This window comes from Jaculus jaculus, chromosome 3, assembly GCF_020740685.1.
Source record: "Jaculus jaculus isolate mJacJac1 chromosome 3, mJacJac1.mat.Y.cur, whole genome shotgun sequence".
NCBI lineage: Eukaryota > Metazoa > Chordata > Mammalia > Rodentia > Dipodidae > Jaculus > Jaculus jaculus.
In genome coordinates this window covers 1,222,333-1,244,471 of record NC_059104.1, presented here as the reverse complement: position 1 = coordinate 1,244,471, position 22,139 = coordinate 1,222,333, and the positions used below count along the sequence as shown (strand labels likewise).

The 22,139-nt window shown below is 49.4% G+C and overlaps 1 protein-coding gene across 16 annotated transcripts in view; it reads left to right on the top strand.

The window, feature by feature from the left end:
* The window catches only part of Mcf2l (MCF.2 cell line derived transforming sequence like), a 169,879-nt gene that overhangs the window by 125,221 nt on the left and 22,519 nt on the right, over positions 1 to 22,139 (top strand). For all 16 annotated transcript variants that reach the window (XM_045145132.1, XM_045145134.1, XM_045145133.1 and 13 more), the window contains 11 exons: positions 8,064 to 8,183; positions 10,934 to 11,050; positions 11,593 to 11,742; positions 12,837 to 12,961; positions 14,507 to 14,621; positions 18,377 to 18,496; positions 18,915 to 19,106; positions 19,536 to 19,727; positions 20,289 to 20,448; positions 21,381 to 21,454; positions 21,672 to 21,748. In XM_045145132.1, coding sequence (XP_045001067.1) covers positions 8,064 to 8,183; positions 10,934 to 11,050; positions 11,593 to 11,742; positions 12,837 to 12,961; positions 14,507 to 14,621; positions 18,377 to 18,496; positions 18,915 to 19,106; positions 19,536 to 19,727; positions 20,289 to 20,448; positions 21,381 to 21,454; positions 21,672 to 21,748 — 1,442 coding nt within the window. The remainder of the gene's footprint in view (positions 1 to 8,063; positions 8,184 to 10,933; positions 11,051 to 11,592; positions 11,743 to 12,836; positions 12,962 to 14,506; positions 14,622 to 18,376; positions 18,497 to 18,914; positions 19,107 to 19,535; positions 19,728 to 20,288; positions 20,449 to 21,380; positions 21,455 to 21,671; positions 21,749 to 22,139) is intronic.

Genomic DNA, 22,139 nt, shown 5'->3' with positions numbered 1-22,139 from the left:
CCATCTATCCAGCCTCCCTCCTCCTCTTTGGCTCTTGCTTTTCTTCCTCCTTCACTGAGGTACACCCATATACCTACAAGTGGCTGGTTCCCTGCCCAAGCTTGACCATATGATGCCTTTGAACACACATCACACATATACCCACATAGTCACCTGTCTTAAGAGACCATCACAGTGTGTTCTGATGGTTAGCTGGTCCCTCCTGGGTTAGATGACAGGAGGTTTCCAATACAAGTATTTTTAGGAAATATATAGATTACTGTTTATGACTACAGCAATTCTATAAGCCCATATAACAGCAGAGCAGAGCCTGCAGCCAAGCACACCATGATGTAGATTGGGCTCCCGTTGTTGAGTGTGAATATAATTTGGCCTATCCTTGGGTTTAGAATCAGGTGCATCTCTGAAGCAAGCCAGATCATCTTTAAAACTTTGTTTTATTTTTATTTATTTATTAATCAATCCATTTTTCTAGGTAGGGTCTCACACTCTAGCCCAGGTAGACCTGGAATTCACTACGTAGTCTCAGGGTGGCCTCGAACTCACAGTGATCCTCCTACCTCTGCCTCCCGAGTGCTGGGATTAAAGGTGTGCACCACCATACACAGCTAAAACTTTGTTTTATGAAAAACCATAACTAAAAAATATTTGCATTATTTATTGCATTGGTTTTTTGTTGTTTTACTTGCTATTATTGTCATTATTTATTTATTTTGGAGATAACATTCTCACTCTATATCCCAGGCTGGTCTGGAACTCTATCTTTTGCCTTAATTTCCAGAATGCTGGGATTACAGGTGTGCACCACCATGCCCAGGGTGCATTGATCCGTGTGTGTGTATGTGTGTGTGTAAAACAAGGGAGATTTATTGAAAGGGTTCAGGGCAAGCATACTAAGGATTTTGGCTGGCATCCAAACAAGAGAATGAAAGAGGAAAAAAGAAAGAATTACTTTGTGAATTAGAACTCAGAGAAGCAGGCCGGCTCAGCAGTGGGGGTCTGTGCGCATCTATCACTTCTTGCACTATAAAAATATGAGTTTTCAGCTGAGCAAGGTGTCACACGTCTTTAATCCCAGCACCCAGCAGGCAGAGGTAGGAGAATCACCATGAGTTTGAAGCCATGAGAATACATAGTGAATTCCAGGTCAGCCTGAGCTTAGAGCAAGACCCTGCCTCAAAAAACAAAAAACAAAAAAAACACAGTGCTCAGTACTGCAGTATCTCTATCACACCTTCCAAGGCTCAGGGTCTAATGCGGAAGAGGTGGCAGAAAGAATGTAAGAGCCAAAGGAAGGGTAGGACTCCATACAACATGCTCTGTCCAGACACAAAATGGCCTGGATATCCATGGCCTCACAGTGCCTGACACTACCTGCACAAGACCATCATAAGAGGAGGAAAAGATCATGACATCAAAATTAAAAGAGAGACTGATTGAGAGGGGGAGGAGGTATGATGGAGAATGGCGTTTCAAAGGGGAAAGTTGGGGGAGGGAAGGTATTACCATGGGGTATTTTTTATAATCATGGAAGTTGTTAATAAAAATTTGGAAGAAAAAAACAACAAAAAAGGTTTTCAAAAGAATAATAAAAATAATGAATTTTCCCCACAATTCTCAGAGTTCACAAGCTCAAGATTGGAAGTAGCAGAAGTTGCCATATTTTCAGCAATATTGTCATGAATTCTCTTTGAAGTCCAGGGATTTCTTGTTATCAGAAGTGACTGGTGGTGTTAATGCAAGGAGTGTGTTTCCATATCCAGCACATGTTCTGAGCACCAGGGTCACACCAGGGCTGTGGAGATGGGCGAGGAAGTGAGCAAAGTCAGCCATGCAGAGTGGTGAAGAAACATTGCCACGAGGGTGCTATGGCTGGGGGTAGAAGGCAGCATGCAGCAGGGTGCTGAGGCCCCCAGTGTGGGGGGCAAAACCCAAGAGCCTGACTGTTGCTGTTTCAGGCCTGCACCCCGGGTAAGGTTCTCTGGAAGGGTTACTGCCTGTTTGTGAGCATAGGACAGAAGGCAGGGGTCAGGCAGGAGTTGATGAGGGGCTGAGGTAAACATAAAAAGAGATTTGGAGCTGGAGAGATGGTTTAGCACTTAAGGCACTTGCCTGTGAAGACTTAGGACCCATGTTCAACTCCCTAGATCCCACGAGAGCCGGACACCCAAGGTCACACATGCGCACAAATTGGTGCACATGTCTAAAGTTCAGTTACAGTGGCTGGAGGCCCTGGTGCACCAATTTTCTCGCTCGCTCGCTCTTTCTCATTAAAAAAAAAAAAAAAAAAAAAAAGGCTACTTGGGCTTGCCTCAAAAAAGAGAGAGAGACTTGAAGCCTGAAACCCTCTGATTGGAGGATCCATTTCAAACTTGCTTGAAGAAGCCAAGGAGAGGCCAAGAAGACGGTGCCGGTGCCGGTGCCGGTGCAGGAGGCCCCATCTAATCCTCTCAGCTGTCCTCACCTCCGGTCTCTGCGAGTCACCTGGCAAGGAGCAGTGTAGATAGAGCAGAGTCTGTCTCTGTGTGGCACCAGGTGAAGAGAGGCCAGGCTCGGTTCACACACTGTACACAGGGAAGCATACCAGGGGTGGCTTCATGCTTCAGAGACTCTGAATGTGTCCCATGGTGCACTGATGTGGCCATGGCACCCGATCAGGGGCTCCTGCTGGCGACTGAGCTTTGCTTCTATCCAGGTGAGTCCGAGGACTAGGCAGCCAGACAGGCCCTCAGAGGGCCTCCAAGCAGGTGCCTCCGACGCAAGGTCTCACCAGGACCCTCTCAGGGTATCACCAATGCTGCAGAAGCAAGAGGGTCGCAGGAGCTCATCTTGTCTCCTGACGCCTGGGCTCCTGTGAGAGCCACACTTACGTAATGCTTGTGCTCGGAGACAGTGGCTATTCTTAGTCACCATCTGTGCTGGCTCATGAGTCGTTCGTCAGCGTCCCCTGCTTTGGGGTGTTCTTTTTTTTCTTTTGGATGTCTTCAGTTTGGCTTAGAATTGAAAAATGAGACACCAGAAGGTCCATAATCCAGAGTTCCTAAAATCAGATTCCATCCGGATCAAAGTGTGTACTCATCTGCCCTTGTGCTGGGGAGCAAGATGTGTTCCTGGTCTCTGCCAGTGAGTAGAGGTGACAGGACCCAAAGCTGAAAATCCAGGCATCTCCCTCTACCAAGCAGTTGAGTCCAAGTTTAAATAGGGAATCCTTACATAAGTTCAAAACGCTTGAATATCCTCTTGTGGATGTTATGTCAATATCTAGCCCTCTACAATAGTGTATGTCTGTCTGTGTGTGTGCATGTCTTTGTATATCTGTTTATCTCTGTGTCTTTCTATGTGTCTGTGCATGTGTGTATATATGTTAGCACCAGAAATTCATAACAGAGGTACCTATTTATGTTCAGAGCTTGCCTAATCCAACCTAAATCTGAGTCCTAGCATATTTGGCTCAAAGAAATTGAATTTAAAGTACTATTTAGTCTGTCTGGGTCCAGCAGTGTCTTAGTGCTCTGGGGTCATTGCAGTCTGTTTTTAATGGTACAAAATTTTTTAAAAGTTGGAGGAAAGGGGGCTGAAGCGTCTTCTGTCTCTTGTTACTGTGGTACTGTGAATTGAACCCAGGGCCTGGTGCACAGAGAGCGTTTGCTATACCCCTGAGCTGTATCCCCAGTGGGCTGAATTGATATAAACATCTCCCACTTATCTGGCGACTACATCAGTCCCTTCAAGACTCATCTCTGCATACGCACTCACACATGCATGCACATGTGTACTCAGACACACATACACTCAAACACCTACACACAAACACACACAGACATGTAGCCATATATATGCCCTCAAATATGCACACATTTAGAGAGACACAGCCACACACAGACACGCACATACCTTCCACATGCACAGGTTGGCCCGCATGTGAACTCCCACACTGCTTGCCAATCCATCTGAGGTCTGGTTGCATTCACTGTGGCCTCTTATCCATAAATACTTAAGTATGTGCCCACTAAGAACAAAGCCATGCTTCTATGCACTATGCCCACTTAGGAAGGTAATGCCAATATTATTATACTTATTATAGTAATAATTGCCAGAACATACTTCAAAATTCAATATTGAGGGGCCAGGCTTGGTGGCACACACCCTTAATCCCAGCACTTGGGAGGCCAACGTAGGAAATTTGCTGTGAGTTTGAGGACAGCCTGAGACTACATAGTGAATTCCAAATTAACCTGAGCTAGAGTGAAACCCTACCTCAAAAAACAACAACAAAAGGGCTGGAGGGATGGATTAGCAGTTAAGGCGTTGGCCTGCAAAGTCAAAGAAGCCAGATTTGATTCCTCATGACCCACATAAGCTAGATGCACAATGTGGCACATGTTTCTGTAGTTCGTTTGCAGTCGCTGAATGCCCTGGTATGCCTATTGTTTCTCTAGCTACATCTTTCTCTCTCTTTCTATAATGAATAAACAATTTAAAAAACCAAAAACATATTGAAATGTATATTCAGATTTCCTCACCTCAATCAGACCCTTTATATCTGTTCCTAAAGTCCAAGGCCCAGTGAAGGGTTATGTGTGGTGTTCAGTTATCCCAGCTCTACTGTTCATTTCCTCCTCATTGATGGATTTGACTTCGCTTTCCATCTTCCATAGCACTTACACCTGGAAAGGTCTAATGCCAGTCTTTTTGCAGAAACCCTTCAAGTTGGTTTCCAGCTAGTGACCCACGCAGGAACCTTGGTTGGCACCAGGTGTCTGTTTGTCCCATGCATGGTTTCTCCGGACCTCCTCACTAGGCATCTGTCCTGTTTGTGACCAGCAGTTTGTCTGTGGCAATGCTTTGGGGAAGGTCAGGAGCCTGTTCCTCAGCAGTCCTCCACCCTGTGGCTGAGCATCTACAAGATGGGATCTCTGACCCACCTTGAGGGTACATTGGGTGTTGCTGCATAGCTGTGTTCTGTAGGCGGCCTGTAGTGGGTGATGCTTGGTCCCCATCTACACCTACGGGATCCTGTTCATGCTGTATCCCACATCCTCGCAGTTTTGCCCATCAGCCCATCCAGCGCCTCTTCACTTTTGTCTCCGCCTGGTGGGTGGAGTGGGGCAGCGCTTCTATCATCCCTACAAGGAAGAATTGACACAGGATGACCATAATAGTAGGCAAAGTGCTTCTCTGCACTCAGTGTGAGCTCTACAGCCTTGTAGACCCCTGTAGGAGAGCTTCTGCCAAAGTCTGGGCTCTGCCAGGAGCAGGAGGAAGAGACGCAGGTACAGGGTGAGTTGGGGTGGAGATGAGAGAGAGCTGGTTCTCTGGCAGTGTGGTGTCCTCCGACTGCCCCATTTTCCTAACAGTCCCAGACTCCGTTGTCGCACAAGTTTACATATATGGGAGGTCTGCTTAACACGGAGTCCATGAGGATGTGCTCTATGTATGTGTGGAAAGTGCAGCTGGGTAGGTAAGTGGTGCGTAGCCACCTTGAGCCCCCCCACCTCACAATTTGTTAATGCTGGTCTCGTGTGTGCACCTGTGGCTGGAACCTGTAGTGCCTTCATTCAGACCTCCACAGCTAGTGGTTTGTGCCTCAGGGTTGGGTGGCTCTGAACTAAACCCAGTTAGCACTGAGATATAAATTTTCAAATGATGTTTTCATATAAACTTTTGTTTGTTGGTTATTATCAGACCAAAAAAAGATTGGTTAGGACTCAGCTATTCTGTTTATTGTTAAATACAGAACATTAGGCTGGTGTATAAGTCTTTGGGCCTTGAGAGAAGCTAGGCCATAACATCCTATACTGTTTCCTAAGTCCTTTGCAGTCAACCCCATAAAAATGGCATTCTTTCATACTACATAGAAACCTATTATAATTTTGCAATTACACATAATCGAGTAATTTACAAAATCTCATTGTTTTAAAGCGTCCATTCCAACACTTCCATCTATTTATATCTACATTTTAAGATAGTCTTTATTTTAGATCTTTTCCCAGCTTCAATGCAAATGGTTGATTCTAAACTGGAGAAAATGTACTGCTCTTTCCACTCACAATATGTGAGTACATCACTAATGTACTTGCTGATTAGACTTGCACAATTATTCTATTTAATATAAAGATTCAATAACAGAGATCCTGCATAGAGATAGGGGTTACATGGGAGACTGGGGGCTGCCTCGGGCCTATCACGTTGGAGATCACTGGAAGGAAACTATAGGGAAGGGACAGGTTCTTGTTCTGTCTTACAGGTTCTTACAGAGCCAGTCTTGTGTGAGGGGTGGATCTGGGTGACAAGGATGACTGAAATCTAGAGAAGTGTGACTTTTATCACCTCCAGGAAGGTGGAAGGTCCTGGCGGTGTTTCTTTAAATAGTGATGGCCAGTTTAACAGAGGTCAGGTTTGGAAATCCTGTTAAGCGGCCCAGAATCTGCCCCAGAGCTTCTGGCTTTACAAGGCTGGGCTCTGTCCACTTGAAGAGTAAACAGCGGAAGCATGGGCCTTCTCCCTGGGCATCTAATCACTAGGAATAAGTCTTCATAACTGCCTCCAGCTAACTGGGCATGCAAATGCAGAATGTAGGAAGAATGGATGGAGGCATACCTCAGCATCCTTGCCACAGTGGGGCAGAGAAGTAGAGGGAAGCTAGGGTAGCGCAGAGGAACAGGATGAACTGAAGGGCACTGTCTGAAGGAAGACCCTGGCAACTCCCAGCACCCTGCTCCTGTATCTCCTCAGGAAGATCTCTGACCAGGTGCAGTGCCTACTTCTCAGTATGTGGGGCCTGAGGACTGTGATGTAGCAGGGGATGTGCATAGAACCATGTTGAGGGTCCTCTGGGGACAGAGGATTCAGGATGATGGAGTCATAAAGGAGTGTTCTTTTCCAGGGCAAAGCCAGAGCCTGTTGCCCTCAGTGAAGGCCAACCACAGGTAATAGGACATGATTTTGGCCCTTAGCTATGCACTGTGGGGAGGAATGGGTCTTGTTCAACTATTCGAGTGCGCCCAGGTCCCTAGTTGGTTCTGAGGACCAACTTGTCCAGGTTGGACTCTAGATTCTAAGGCACCACTGGAAAATCAGTATTTTCTGAGTGAGTTCTCAATCATGTCTTAATTCTGGTACTTTGTTAGAATCTGAGGGCTTGTATTGGTCAAGGATTGTATTTAACCATGACCTTGGGTGAGCTTAGGTTTGTTTCCAAGCCTCCCCTCCTGCCTTTCATGGCTCAGGATGAAACTTGAGCCTTCAGTTGTTCTCTGGACCTCACAGCTGACCGTGGCCTGGACTCCAGAGCAGCCTCACCACATGCCATCACTGCTCTCCACGGAGCACCCACATTGTGGCACATATGCCTGGATCACTCCCACATCCAGAGTATGAAGAGCCAGGGCCAGCTTCATCCCCATTTTGCTGATGGGGAAAGTGAAGCTTACTCAAGGTCACACAACTTGTGAGAGGCGGACACTTGTGCGCCTATTCAAGATGCAGTGCGTGCGGGCATGCTGGGGAGTTGAGCTTGGTCTTTGTCTCAGGTGATGCATATACTTGCTTTTTTTTTTTTCCTTACAAGTGTATGGGCATCCTTGGGCTTCTGTGACAAGGTTCCACGGTCTGGGTGGTTTAAACAACAGAAACTCTCGTGCTTGTGAAGGCTCAGTGTCTGGGATGCGGTGTGGGTAAGGCCATGAGGAAGGGTCTGTTCCTTGCTCCTCCCTGGCCTCAGCCTCAGGTGTCCCCAGCAAACTTCAGCCCAGCCTCTGCCTCCCTCTCCTCCTGTGTCCACGCTTGCCTTTCCCGGGGTTTGTAGGCTTCCGGATCACTGGCCACATCATTTACTTGGCTACGGGTCTTCAGGATGACTCTTCCTATAGATGAGTCTACCCTGAATACTTCAGCTCCCATATGTGGTACTTATGTTCCAACCCATGATAACTGGACTATGCTTCTGGCTTGTATCTTTGTAAGCTTCCTCAACATAGAAGCCTCCCATCCGCTTCAGCATCAGGTAATTCCATAGCCCGGGCATCCACGATGTCCATCACAGCTCTTCTCCTGTCTTGCAGGCGTCTTTCCCAGCAAACCTGCAGCTCGTCCTTGTTCTTCGCCCGACGGGATTTTTCCAGAGGACTCTCTCTGACATCGCCTTCAAGTTCAACAGAGATGACTTTAAGATGAAGGTGCCGGTGAGTACCCCACTTCAGCTGAGTCTGCACATCTGAGCTTAATTGCATTCTTGGCCAGTGGTGACAATCGAAATTTTCAAGGAATAACCTCCCATGCTGTGGCTGCAAATAAAACCCCTGCAGGACTCACTCGGAAGCTGTTCTTCCCTGGGTTCTGCCAGGGCACAGCTCAATGCTTCCTGCCTTTCTTGGGCCCTGGCCCACTCCAGTTGATGGTCCATACCTGCCAAGCCACAGCCTTGGCTCAGCCCTGATGAGACTTCATCTGAGTGCCATGGGTAACAGGACATTCCTTTGCCAGCCTACAGCGAGGGGCACACCCCAAGTGCCTCTGGGGTGGGGGCAGGGAAGGCGGTATGAACTGCTGACCAGGCATCTACTCTAGACCTTGGTCTAGAGCAGCTAAACCTCATCTTCATTACTCTATGATGGGAAAACCCCTCCTTTCCTGCCTAGCATTGTCCTACTGTATCTTAAAAATAATAATAATAATAATAAAGCTTTGTAAAAGCCCAGAAACCCCGTGCACTTCAGAAGCCAATGGAGCCTGACTGTAGCCCATGTGGCAGTCACCCTGTAAACAGTTCTTGCTGGGAGTTGCCATGCAGTGACTCTGTGAGTTCATAGCTTTTCACAAAGAACAGGAATACAGAGGCCAGTGCCTGGCCCAACAGGACCTCCTAGCTTGCTTTTGCAAATGGAATAACCTAAGCAGTCCTATTTCCAGGTGTTTAGGTGCCAGACACCCCCTCTTTCCAGTCCCTCATGCACTGCTCCTTATCCTCTGCCCTAAACAGGCAGGAGACCTTCTCTGAGTGGAACAGGCACAATAGACCCTAGGCTCTCCCTGCCATCCTTGCCCTGCCCTTCTGCACAGCAGTCCTTTCCAACTACCAGGGTGATGATCTGGAGGGAAGGACCTTCTACACAGCCCAGGACCTCAGATGAGGTCACTGTGATCTTCCTCCTACCTCAGTGGCCCTAGGAAGAACAGGCCCCAGGTCTGTGGGAAGACGCTGTACCCTCATGTCCTTTGTTGGAACTCCCTCTGGATAGTGAAGGGCAGAGCCATTCAGGGAGGTACCTCACCCAGCTGGAGGCTCCTTTCCCAACCCTTAACTTGACATCAGGGGTTGTACCCATGGCCCTTGACTCTAAGCCTCATACTGCTCTCAGGGACCATGCTCCATAGAATCAGACATCAGTATGGCTGACCCTTCCCCACCATTGACAAGCAAGCCATCCGAACAGGTGTCCTTGTCTTTGTGTGTCACAGGAAATAAGACTTAGGTCATCTGTAGCTGTGTGTGGTCTCCTTTGTAAAAGTGCACTGTTGCATTAACAGGTGTCCAAAATGATTTGCAGAAGTCATTCTATCATTTGCAATGGTTCACTGACCTATCTTAGCCTATTCTAGGGTATGGAAGGACTGTCTAAAGAAGGTCATTGTTAGAAAGTGTACAAAACCATGGACTGGGAGATGGCGCAGCAGTTAAAGGTGCTTGCTTGGAAAGCCTGCTGGCCTGAATTCAATTCCCCAGTACCCTTGTAAAGCCAAATGCACAAAGTAATGCATACATCTGGAGTTGGTTTGCAGCAGCAAGAGGCCCTGGCACACATGCCCATACATTCTTACACCCCCATTAGGAAAAAAGACCCCCTCTACTGCCCTGGGCTGCTCTCAATCAGGTAAGCACTCTAAGAGTATCCCTGGGCCCTGTGCACCTCACTCACAGGTCAGCACTGATAAGAACTCCGTTTTCTAGCTCATCTTGAGAATCTGCTACACTTTTAGCTGGAAGCTAGGCTTCTGTTGTCCTCAGGGTCAACACTGCTTAACAGTGTGTTGAACAGTTCCTCCCTGTGGGATCGTCCCATGCATAGTGGGGTTTCTGCAGCAGCCCTGACCTCATCCCTCCAGTCCCCAGGGACATTTTCCCCATTATAACAGCCCAGGTTGCCTCCAGACATCTTCAGATGTCCCTAGGGGGGCAAATTCACCCCCTGGTGGAGAACCTCCACTTTTAACTGACTCCGTGTTTAATAATACATGACTTGGTATCAAATGACATCTGCAGTAAGCTCCGAAGACCTATTTTTTATTATCTGCCTGACAGCTTACAAAGCAAAATCTGTATTTTTTATCTAAAATTTGTGGATAGAATGGCCTAAAAAGGGGGTGAGAGAAATACAGAAAGGTGAAGAGGCATGTGTGAAAAGCTTGGGTGGCCACCACAACCACAGCTTGCCACACAAAGCAAACCTCTCCGGAATTGTCAGTTCCTCTGCCGAGACCACGGCCTGATTTTGTAGTGCTGAACTGATCCTCCCTGGGACCTACATGAGCTCATGGTGTCCCCAGCAGGAGCCAGGGCAAAACTTGTCTTCTTTCAAAACAGAGCTCACTTGGCTTGCTGCACTCCCCTGGTAAGAGGAGGGTGCTGACACCCATCTGATGTCATCGCCATCTGTTGCAGGATCCCTAGCCAGAGTTCTGCATGTGTCCAGTGGCCTCACTAGGTCCTTGCACCCCACCCAGTGAGGTCCATCATTGTCTGACCACTGTACAGAAGAAGAAGTGGAGGCACAGGGCTAATAAGTAGTGTGCCTTAAGATCCACCAGCAGGAGGGGCAGAGCTGAGACCTAGTCAAGTCAGAAGCCGGAGAGCAACCCCTGCTGCCTCTGCTTCCTGGGGAGAGACACTGCAGCCTGTTCTTGGTCCCTCCTCATGAGTCCCTCCTTCCTGCAGGTCATAATGCTGAGCTCTGTGCCAGAACTACACGGCTACATTGATAAGTCACAGCTGACGGAGGACCTCGGGGGGACCCTGGACTATTGCCACTCCCGGTGGCTGTGCCACCGCACGGTGAGTGGGCCTGGGTGCTACATGCTGGGTACCACATGCTATGCTCTCACCAGCTCAAAGTTAACCCAGCAGATTGTTTTCATATGAGAACACTGTCTTTTCCAAAAACATGCTCACAGTAACTAAAGTTTCTTCCCCAAGAATGAGGAGATGGTCTCAGTAGGCCTTAGTCATTGTAAAGAAATAACATGAGTAATAAGTTCAGGAGTGGCTTTCTCTGGCTTAGAGACAAAAACTAAAAAGAAAGAAAAAGAAACAGCAACCCCCCACCAACCCTGTGGTTGTGGTTTCAACACTCATTCTCTCTTAACAAGGAGGCAGAGAAACCCTAGGTGATGGGGATGTTTGCAAACCCTGCCTGGTACGTTTCTGAAGAAGTGTGAGGTCAAGACCCCCATGGGAAGAAGGTGTTTGCTGGCACATGCCTGGGGGCCGCTCTCCCCTTTCTGAGGACCGTTCCTGCTCTGCACGGTGTCAGCTTTCACAGCAGCAGACCAGGCGCAGTGTGCAGGGCTGTGTGACGGTGTCTCCCTCCTCCCAAGGCTATCGAAAGCTTCGCCCTGATGGTGAAGCAGACAGCTCAGATGCTACAGGCCTTCGGGACCGAGCTGGCTGAAACGGAGCTGCCCAATGACGTCCAGTCAACGAGCTCAGTGCTCAGCGCGCACACAGAGAAGAAGGACAAGGCAAAGGTAGGTGCGGTTTGCCCGGCCGAGGGAGGCTCAGAGCATGGCTCTTGCATCCCGCGCACAAGACATTAGGTGATCCATGGGGGCATCAGGCCAGGCTGAGAAGGAAGCAGGGTTTGGACATTGCTGCTGAGGCCCTGAGAAGCTGACCATGCCCCTTTTCAAAGCCGTGACATGAGCCCTGGAAAGTGTGAGCATCTGAGGACCACTTCCAGCAGCCCGTAGCCATGAGGGACTTAAAATTCCTCATTCCTCATGAAGCCAGGGCCCCAGCGGCTCTCCTGTTGGGTGTGCAGCTACGGTGTGACCAGGAAGGGTTTCTGGCCTGGCCTCTCTCATCAGTGGCTGATAAAGTGGTGGTTGAGTTTTCTGTATGAAATACCCATTGCACCGTATGTCTGAATGGTTTTCTGGGGTGAAGACATTTGAAATCACTTGTTCCTTTGCTGGCTTTAAAACCATGGTGTCCAGGTGGCTGTAACTTGCTGTGTGTCCCAAAGACTGTGTCCCATATTTGCCGGACATGCCACTCAGTCCTTGGTAAGTGGCTTTTTGCTCATGCAGCAAAACTAGCCACAGGAGAGGGACAGTTAGAAGGCCTGGTTTCTGGTTACATTTTTACCTTATCCCTGTGGCCCATGTGACCTGTAACCCTAGATCTGCCTGAGCAAGCAGGAGTGCAGCGCCTAACAGCTGCCTCCTCACCATTTGTGTGTGTCTGTGTATGTGTGTGTGTGTGTGTGTGTGTGTGTGTGTGTGTGTGTGTATGTGTAGTTTTTCGAGGTAGGGTCTTGCTCCAGCCCAAGCTGGCCTAGAATTTACTATGTAGTCTTAGGCTGGCCTCAAACTCACATTGATCCTCCTACTTCTGCCTTCTGAGTCCTGAGATTATAGGCATGCGCCGCCACACCTGGCTCCTCACCAATTTTCAGTGCACTGTGCATGCACGATCACAGAAAAGAGGCAATTTTGCCCCCGCGGTGCTTGGCACCTCCCACTGCCCACCTCCTGGGCTCCTTGTGCAGTAGGTAATGGCCAGACCTGAGGCCGGTCGTGGACTGCCATCTGAGCTCTGTGTGTGCGTGCGGTCTCTGCAGGAGGACCTACAGCTGGCGCTGAAGGAGGGGAGCAGCATCCTCGAGAGCCTCAGGGAGCCGCTGGCAGAAAGTGTGGCACACAGTGTGAACCAAGATGAGCTGGACAATCAGGCCACCGTGCAGAGGTGAGGCTTCAGCCTTTATGTTCTGCTGTGCTCTGGCCAAGGTGCCAGGAATGCTGCAGACACATAGCCACTGTGAACGTTCAAGGCCGATAGACAAGACAGTCAAAACAGGCCCCAGCAGGTGACCCCTGGCTAGTCTCCCTCTCAGAGCTCAGAGTGGACCTCAGCACTGCCCCTCCCCCCACACACCATAAGGCAAGGGATTCCAAAGCAAACAGTTTCACAGGCTGAGGGAAACATCACCGGGCAGAACAGTAGACAGAGTACCTTAGAGTCCTATGGCTTTCACATCCTCAGCTGGTCTTCGTGGATAGGAAAGTAGCTCCTGGCTCTCAGCACTGGCCATGGGTACTAAGGCATGCATTTTACTATCACAGTAAAAGATATAGTCTGTGTATTTCTTTTATATATGTGTGTGTTTGTGTGTGTGTGTGTGTGTGTGTGTGTGTGTGTATGTATGTATGTAGGTATGTATTAGTTATTTATGAGACAGAGAAAATGGGCATGCCAGGGCCTCCAGCCACTGCAAACGAACTTCAGGTGCAAGCACCCCCGTGTGCATCTGGCTTACGATGGTCCTGAGGAATCAAACGGGGATCCTTTGGCTTTGCAGGCAAAAGTGCCTTAACTGCTAAGCCAGCTCTCCAGTCCCCAGGCTGTGTATTTCTACCTAGGTCTGTATCCAAAGAGGACAGAGCAACATACCATCTGTCCACACCCACCAGCCCTTTTGCCCCTAGTACCAAGAGATACCCAGAATTTATCTTGCTTCTCACACTCTGTCCTCACCATGCTACAGGTTAGGTGGGTGTCAGGTTAGGGTCAAAGTACCTGGATGGATGAAGCTTTGCCTGGTGTCCCAGTGATGAGCAAACAGGCCTGGGCCCATTGCCAATTCTCTTGGCTCTTATGTGGTCTTCTCCCACTTGGCCATAGTCACACACAGAATAAGCATGCTGTGTTAGAGACATGGGAGAGGCACAGAGTAAGGGGCCTCCACCTCGATGGGGGCCCAGGCTCACTAGTAAGAGATCCAGCCAGCTCCATATCAGGTACCTTGTCAACTCCCCTAAGACTTAGTTTCCTCATCAGTCACATGAGCCAGTCTGGGCATGTGTGGCAGGGTGGCAAGAGGGTAGGAAGAGGAGGTCTAGGTCAGTTCTGTGCCCAGTTCTGATCCCTGGCCAGCTGAGATCCTGCATTGATAGTGATGGTGGCAGACGTTGGTTTCAGACCTCCTCACCAAATGGGCAGCAAGCTGATGGCTGCTTCATCCTGGCCCAGGGTTGTTCATAGAAAGCCCTGGCCTTTCAGGAATTAACACTGGATTCAACTCAGCTAAGTCAGTGAGCTGCAAAAAGGAGCACAGGAAGGGAAGCTCAAGCCTGGACTGGGTCTGACATGTACGTGGGCCTCAGGGGTCCCTGAGAAGCTCGGAGTTAGCACATGAGATCAACACCGGGGTCTCAGGAAAGCTTGTGGAGGAGACGGCCCGCCCTCCGGCTGCCCTGGGACTCCTCACTCTTGGCTCCTCCTCTTTCCCAGGCTCCTAGCGCAGCTGAATGAAACGGAGGCTGCCTTTGATGAGTTCTGGGCAAAGCATCAGCAGAAACTGGAGCAGTGCCTGCAGCTGCGGCATTTTGAGCAGGGTTTCCGGGAGGTGAGTGGCAGGGCGGCAGGGCGGACGCGGCGTCGCAAGTATGTATGACACTGTGGGAGCACACCCAGGTGATGGCTTGTAAGTTCTTCCTATGGGGAACTAAGGAAGTCATTCCAGAGCAGGTGTGCTTATAAGGAATGATCCAGAGAGATCACTGGACCTTTCGCCAGTTCTCCCAGTGGTAACAAACCACAGCATGGCATTGCAGCGTAGACTCTGACATCGAGGCAATAGATGCAAGACATTCACGGTACCAGCCAGGCATGGTGGTACATGCCTTTAATCTCATCACTCAGGGTGCAGAGGTAGGAGGATCACTGGGAGTTTGAGGCCAGCCTGAGAGACTACAGAGTGAGTTCCTGGTCAGCCTGGGCTAGGGTGAGACCCTACCTTGTAAAACCAAAATAAAATGAAATCTCTTCCAGACCCTTCTACACTCTCAGCCTGGGACCACTCATCTGTTCTTTAGTATACCATGCCATTGCAAGGACACTATGTAAGCAGGTGCCATTTGAGGACTGGCTGCACAATTCTTAGAGGTTTCCCACCTGGTGGCAAGTACCTCTAGTCCCTTCCTTCTTATGACTGGGTAACATTCCATGGTACAAATGGATCCACTAGGTTTGCTGCCACAGGTAAATCTGCTTTAGACATCCACGTGCACATGTCTGTGTGGGCATGTGTTCTCATTCTCTGAGGCAAGTGGTCAAATGTAAGTCACAGGCTTGAATGTTAAGAAGCTACCAGACTGTTCTCAAGAGTGCTATGACACCTACATGCCTGCAGGAGCATGAGTGACCCAGCTCAGCCATATCCCCACTCACTCTCAGGGTGACCTCTGTGTCTACACTGTGCACACGTGCTCTAGGGCGTGTGCCATGGTTCTTGCTATTGACATCATTGGACTTGGCTTTGTGGTTTTATTTTACTATTAAGTGTTGAGGGTTCTCTATGTGCTGTAGATGCCAATCTGTAGACAGGTAAGTGGTTGGCAGATCTTTTCACCCCATATGAAGCTTATCTTTTCCTCTCTTACCCAGGTTTCACAGAGCAGTAGCTTTTTATTTTTTTTTTCAGATTTTTTTTAATCTATTAGAGACAGAGAGAGGGGGAGAGAGAGAAAGAGAATGGGCATGCCAGGGACTCTAGTCACTGTAAATGAACTCAGGACACATGTGCCACCATGTACATCTGGCTTACGTGGGACCTGGAGAATCAAACCTGAGTCTTTAGGCTTTGCAGGCATGTGCCTTGATGGCTAATCCATCTCTCCAGCCCCCAGTAGCTTTTTATTTTAATGACAGCTGATTTACCAGTTTCTCCTTTTAAGGGTCATACTTTTGGTCCTACATTCTAAACACAGTTCCCTAAGCCTTCTTTCCTATTTGTGTTAATTTGTGCATAAGGAAAGTGTAAAGATTGATCATGGCTCACTTTTAAGCATTTGCCATATTTTATTTTGGAACCAGATTCTCACTTTGTAGCCCAGGCTGGCCTCGAACTCTCCAGTCCTCCTGCCTCAGCCTCTTACATGCTAGGATTAAAGATGTGTACCACCATACCTGGCTGCAGCTCATTTTCAGTCTTTGGATGTCAGTTCCTTCCATACTACTTGTTTTCCCTCTATCCTCCCTGCTGTGGGCACCTTTCCCCTTTCCTCACACTCAGATGGTCCTTCCCTCTATGGGAAAGCATTCAGCTTTCATGTCAAGATGTTGTGTTTAGCTGTGGGCTTCTGTGGGTGTTCTTTATCAAGTTGAGAAGTGTTTCTCTAGATACTTTAAAATCGTGAATGGTATTTAATTCATCAGACGTATTCTCTGAAGTGGTTGAAGAATCATGTGGTTTCTGTTTTGATCTGTTGATATGAAGAATCATGCTGATTGATTTCAAAGTCTTTATCAGCCTTTCATCTCTGAAATAAAGCACACTTGGTCATGGTGTGTGGCCATTGCATGGTATATTTATGTGTTGATGAATTAAATTTAATAGTATTTTGTTAATGTTTGCATCTATATTCAGATATTCAGAAGAACATTGATCTTTAGCTTCTCCTTTTTGAAAATATATTTTATTTTTATTTATTGATTTGAGAGAGAGAGAAAGAGGCAGCTAAAGAGTCAGAGAGAGAATGGGTATGGCAGGGCCTCTAGCCACTGCAAACTCCAGATGGATGTGCCACCATGTGCATATGGCTTACACGGGTACTAGTGAATCGAATCTGGGTCCTTAGGCTTCACAGGCAAATGCCTTAATCACTAAGCAATCTCTCCAGCTCTGTTTCTCCCTTATTTTTTGTTTTTATTTTAGTTTTTAGTTTTGGTTTTTCAAGGTACTGTCTCACTCTAACCCAGGCTGACCTGGAATTCACTAGTCTCAGGTGGCCTCGAACTCATAGCAATCCTCCTACCTCTGCCTCCCAAGTGCTTTTTAATTGTCTTGATCTGATTTTAGTGTTCAGATGTTAGCGACAGAAAATGAACTGAGTGCCCTCTCTTCTCTATTCTCTGGAAACTGTATACATTGGTGTAAATCCTTTAACTGTTTGGAGTAATACTCTGGGAAAGCCATCTTGGCCTGGAGGTTTCTCTGGGGAGATTTCACCTTTGAAATGATCAGTGGACAACCTTAGCAGTTTCAGGGCTGTGGGAGGAGCTCCTTCATGCTGAGTGAGGTGTGATGTGTACCATCAGGGAGCTGGGCTTGTCCCGTCCTCTGCATGAAGACATCTGTGTCCACACTTGCTCCTGCCTGCTTGTGGGCACTTTAGTGATTGCCCCTCCTTCATTGCACATGCTGGCAAGTTGCATCTCTTCTCCCTTTTATTTATTTTTATTTTATTTTATTGTTTTTCGAGGTAGGGTCTCACTTTAACTCAGGATGACCTGGAATTCACTCTGTAGTCTTAGGGTGGCCTCAAACTCACAGTGATCCTCTTACCTCTGCTTCCTGAGTGCTGGGATTAAAAGTGTGTGCCACCATGCCCAGCTTTCTTCTCCTTTTTATCATTTTTCTGCTTGGGAGAGATTCAACTGTCATTAGATCTCTGCCTATGGCTGAGAACTCCTCCTAGCAGAAACCCAGAGATTCAGGCCATGGAAACACCTAGCAGTGTGATCTGTGAGGCCTGGGATCCTACATCTTGCTTTCTCCTCAATTTCCAGTGGCCCTGTATCATGGTCAGATGCCCTCTTATGATGCTTCACCCCATCTCCCAGTAATGTCATACTCAGGGCACCAGGATTGGGTCAATATCCTACCTCCTTTCCTGAGGCCTAGGGGAGCCAGAACTAGCCAAGGCCCTGGGGTAGGCAGAGCTTCATTCCAGTGGAGGGAAACAGAGGAGTACCCTAAGACAGAGAAGCAGCACTAGTCCAGTAAGGAAATGGGGCAGAGCCATGGTAGAAGAGCTGAGGTAACTCCTAAGATGACTTCTGAGAAATTCTCACTAAGTTTCCATGACTGTGAGAGGCCGCAAGCCACACTCAGCCCAAGAAACTGGTGCCAACATCAGCGCTAATCCCACTACTATCCCTTTGGCCTTGGTGCCCATAGGCAATGCTAGGCTGAGGCACAGAGAAGCATGAACCCAGCTGCTGAGGCCATGGCACGGCCACAGCCAGGAGCCTGCAGGCCTGAGTGGCATAGCCCAGGTGCCCCTCACCAACTCGTTGCTTCCAGGATCACTATCCCCGATACTCCTGGCAAGGCCCCATTGGAGACATGGGTGTTCCAAGTTGGCACTCTTGTTGCAGGTCAAAACTTCCTTGGACACCGTGTCCCAGAAGATAGCCACCTTCACCGATGTTGGCAACAGCCTAGCACATGTGCAGCACTTGCTGAAGGACCTCACCAGCTTCGAGGAGAAGTCCAGCGTGAGAGCCGGGCATGGGCAGAGGGGGATGGTGGCCACAAGGTCACCTGGCTACTCAGAGGACACAGGACCTGAGCTTCCAATCTGTAGAAGCTGATGTTGCTCCCAAGGGGGGGGGGGTCATAGGCAGGGCGTAGGGACCCCAAAGTATCCTCCTCAGCTCCTTTGTAAAAAATCTCTCATAATATCTTGACTAAAAACTGGTGGTTCCTCTGGGCCAATTCACCCCAATATCTCCCCGACCACCAGGAACTTTGGCCCCAGAATGCCTTGGGGACTAGGTGGCCCTCTGTCAGCTATAGTACACAAACTTGATGTCCATGGCCCATCTCCAGAACAGACACTTATAGGACTAGGCTACCCATTCACCTCTATACACAGAGCTGAGTTGACTCTCTGGGGGTGGCTGTGTCCTGCAGGTGGCCGTGGACAGGGCCCGAGCCCTGTCACTAGAAGGCCAGAAGCTCATTGAGAACAAGCACTATGCTGTGGACTCCATTCACCCCAAGTGTGAGGAGCTCCAGCACCTCTGCGACCACTTCACCACCGAGACCTGCAGGAGGAGGGAGCTGCTCAACAAGTCCTTGGAGCTGCACAGCCTCCTGGAGACGGTAGGAGATTCAGCTGGGCCCACTGAGCCCATGGGAAAAACTGACCACTGCCCTACACCAATAAGGGAGTTGGTTGCTGGGCTAATGAGAATTGCTCCTGGCAATTCACACCCTTCTCTTCTGCATCCACTACCCTGTCCACCCAGAGCACTGGTCCAAATGGACTCATTTACCCAGCAGCTATTGACTAGAAGGGCTTGGAACCTAGCCTTCCCAGTAGTTCCACTGCACCCAGCTGCCCTCCCCTATGCTGTGTCCAGCCCCAGATGATCTCTTCAGCTCTGAGCTGTAGCTTTCCATCCAGGCCCCCTTGGTTTAGTGGCAGAGCATTTCAGCTGGTCCTGCAAGTGCATCAGTCAGGGAGGGGGATGTGGGGGTGCCCAGCCCCACTCCCCAGCACCCCACCTGACAGCCATGCTTCATTTCCAGTCCATGAAATGGTGTGACGAGGGCATCTTCCTGCTTGCCTCACAACCTGTGGACAAATGCCAGTCCCAGGATGGCGCTGAGGCAGCCCTGCAGGAGATTGAGAAATTTTTGGAGACCGGTGCAGAAAATAAGATCCAGGAGCTCAGTAACATCTACAAGGAGTACGACTGCATCCTCAACGAGGACCTGCTGGTAACGCCAGCTCGCCTGCTCCCACAGCCGGGGGCTGGGTGGTTGCTGGCGAGCCACTTCATGGGGTGTCTGGAAGAACTCTGATGAATTCCTAGGAGACAGGAGTGTTGAGAAGTGCAGAGGTGGTGGGGGGCACCAAGTTTAGCCTTCCCTTTATTGCAAAAGCTGTTTCCTCCTACCTGTAACACCTCTTACAATGAATATGTCTTTGTGAGGTGACATTCACTGGGATCTTGATCGTATCACAGGGCCTCTGGTACTGCACCAAAGCCTGGCTTAGTCTAACCCCCAGCAAGCTGTCCTGAGTCTACCCTGTGGTAACGGGCAGAAATTGACTTCTCCTTCTGCAGTGGCCTTTCATAGCTCTGGAGCCAGCTCCCTGCCCTCCAGCAGGCCAAACACTCTTCCACCCATAGTAACTGGAGATGGGTGCATCAGGGTGCGTTGTTGAAGGAGACTGTCTCATAAAGTTGCACACGCTGACACACACTCTGTGTGGTGGGTATTTTTAGTGAATGGCACCAACATTTGCAAGTCATCTTAGCAACTATCTCATTTCAGGAACATGTGCAAAAGGTGTTTCAGAAGCAAGAGAGCATGCAGGAGATGTTCCATCGCAGGCAGGCCAGCCTGAAGAAGCTGGCAGCCAAACAGACAAGGCCCGTGCAGCCAGTGGCTCCCCGGCCAGAGGCACTTACAAAGTCACCCTGCCCCTCCCCAGGTATGCAAAGTTACCTCCTCTTGGGCAGCCAGGGGACCCTTGCTGAGGGCTCTGAGAGGTTGGCACATCCAAGGAAGCCATATATACCAAGTGTCCCTCAACACACTTTTTTCCTTCCTTGGACTCAGTTCCAGTCCATGGTGAGCAGTCTACAATTCAAGGCTCATGTTTATTAATAAAGTTTTTTGGAATTCAGCCACACTCCTTCACAAATCATCAACAGCAGCTGCTTTCACACTTCAGTGACCACTTCCAGTGGCCCACAGAACTGGAAACAGTGACTTGACCACTGAGGAAAGGTCCTCAGTCCTTTCCCCAGCCTGCCTCTCCCCAACCCATCCATGTTTCATGCTGTTACCAAAAGTGTGTCCCCAGATCAGCTGTGACCTCTGTGCAAGCCCTCGAAGCTGTCAGGAGCCCTGTCCCAGACCCCATCGGTGGCAAGTGTGCTGTGGCCCACTGACCTTTGCCACTGCTGAGAGGCCTTCCTGCCTCCTCCCTTCATGGGGAGCACCTTCTCTCCTTCCTTCACTGGGTGTTTTCATGGGAAACTCGGAAATGAGTAGACTTGGTAGTATGAATTAGTGAGCATCACCACAAATGCCAGGCCCTTCGAGAGAGCCCTGCTTTCCTATCAGGTGGAGTCCTTGGCCTGGTGGGGAGACCTTGTAGGCCAGTGGCTCCAGGAGTTCCTCACAAACTTCCACCCTTGTGCCCACTGTGCTCCCTGGCCAGCCTGAACTCTGTCTTATCCCAGGAGCTGTGGAGGCCCCAGTCAGTGGATCTCCCGGGTAGTTCTCCATGCTTCACCCATCTCATCAGCCCTTCCTGCCCTCTTTGTTGCTATACCCTTTCTTCTTGTCTCTTTCTTTTCTGGGCACATTCCCCTCTCAGAAAGAGCTAATGCCCTTCCCTGCCTCTTTCCAAATTAGGTGCCTGGCGAGGATCTGAGAACTCTAGCTCTGAGGGCAATGTACTCCGCAGGGGACCCTACAGGAGGGCTAAGGTGAGGCCCAGGCTCCATGCAGTCCATGGCCATAGCTTCCTCAGGCAGAAACTCAGTACCCTCCTCTGTCTGGCCTGAATTCTTCATGAAGTCCATCTCTACTGGGATGTCCACCCTCCCTCCTCAGACTTGTCTCCAGATGGAAAACGGGACTGAGCAGTCCACATTTGAGGCAGCTCATTCAATTCTCAAATCCAGCATGCTATTCTCTCCTCAGAGTGAAATGAGTGAGACCCGGCAGGGCCGTACCAGCTCCACAGGGGATGAAGAGGAGAGCCTGGCCATCCTGCGCAGGTGGGTGGCCAATGTAGGTGGGACCACCCAGCCACTACCCGCAAGTGTCTGGGTATCAGTGAGCCAAGGGTGGTAGGCAGCACTTGTACCCTGATGCACAGAGCAGGGCGCAAACAGGCACCGCGTTCATACCAAATGAGGACACATGTGAGCGGGCTGTGGGATATACAGGCATGTAGTACACACATCCATTTGGCTGGGCCACTCACACCTTTGAACCCTTACTGCTGTCACTTTTCCCCGTGGAACCCACCTGCTGCTTACAGACCACCCATCTGTTTACACCCTTACTGCTGTCACTTTTCCCCGTGGAACCCACCTGCTGCTTACAGACCACCCATCTGTTTACAAAGGGACCTGTGGGTTGATAGACAACCACAAGATATGCAGC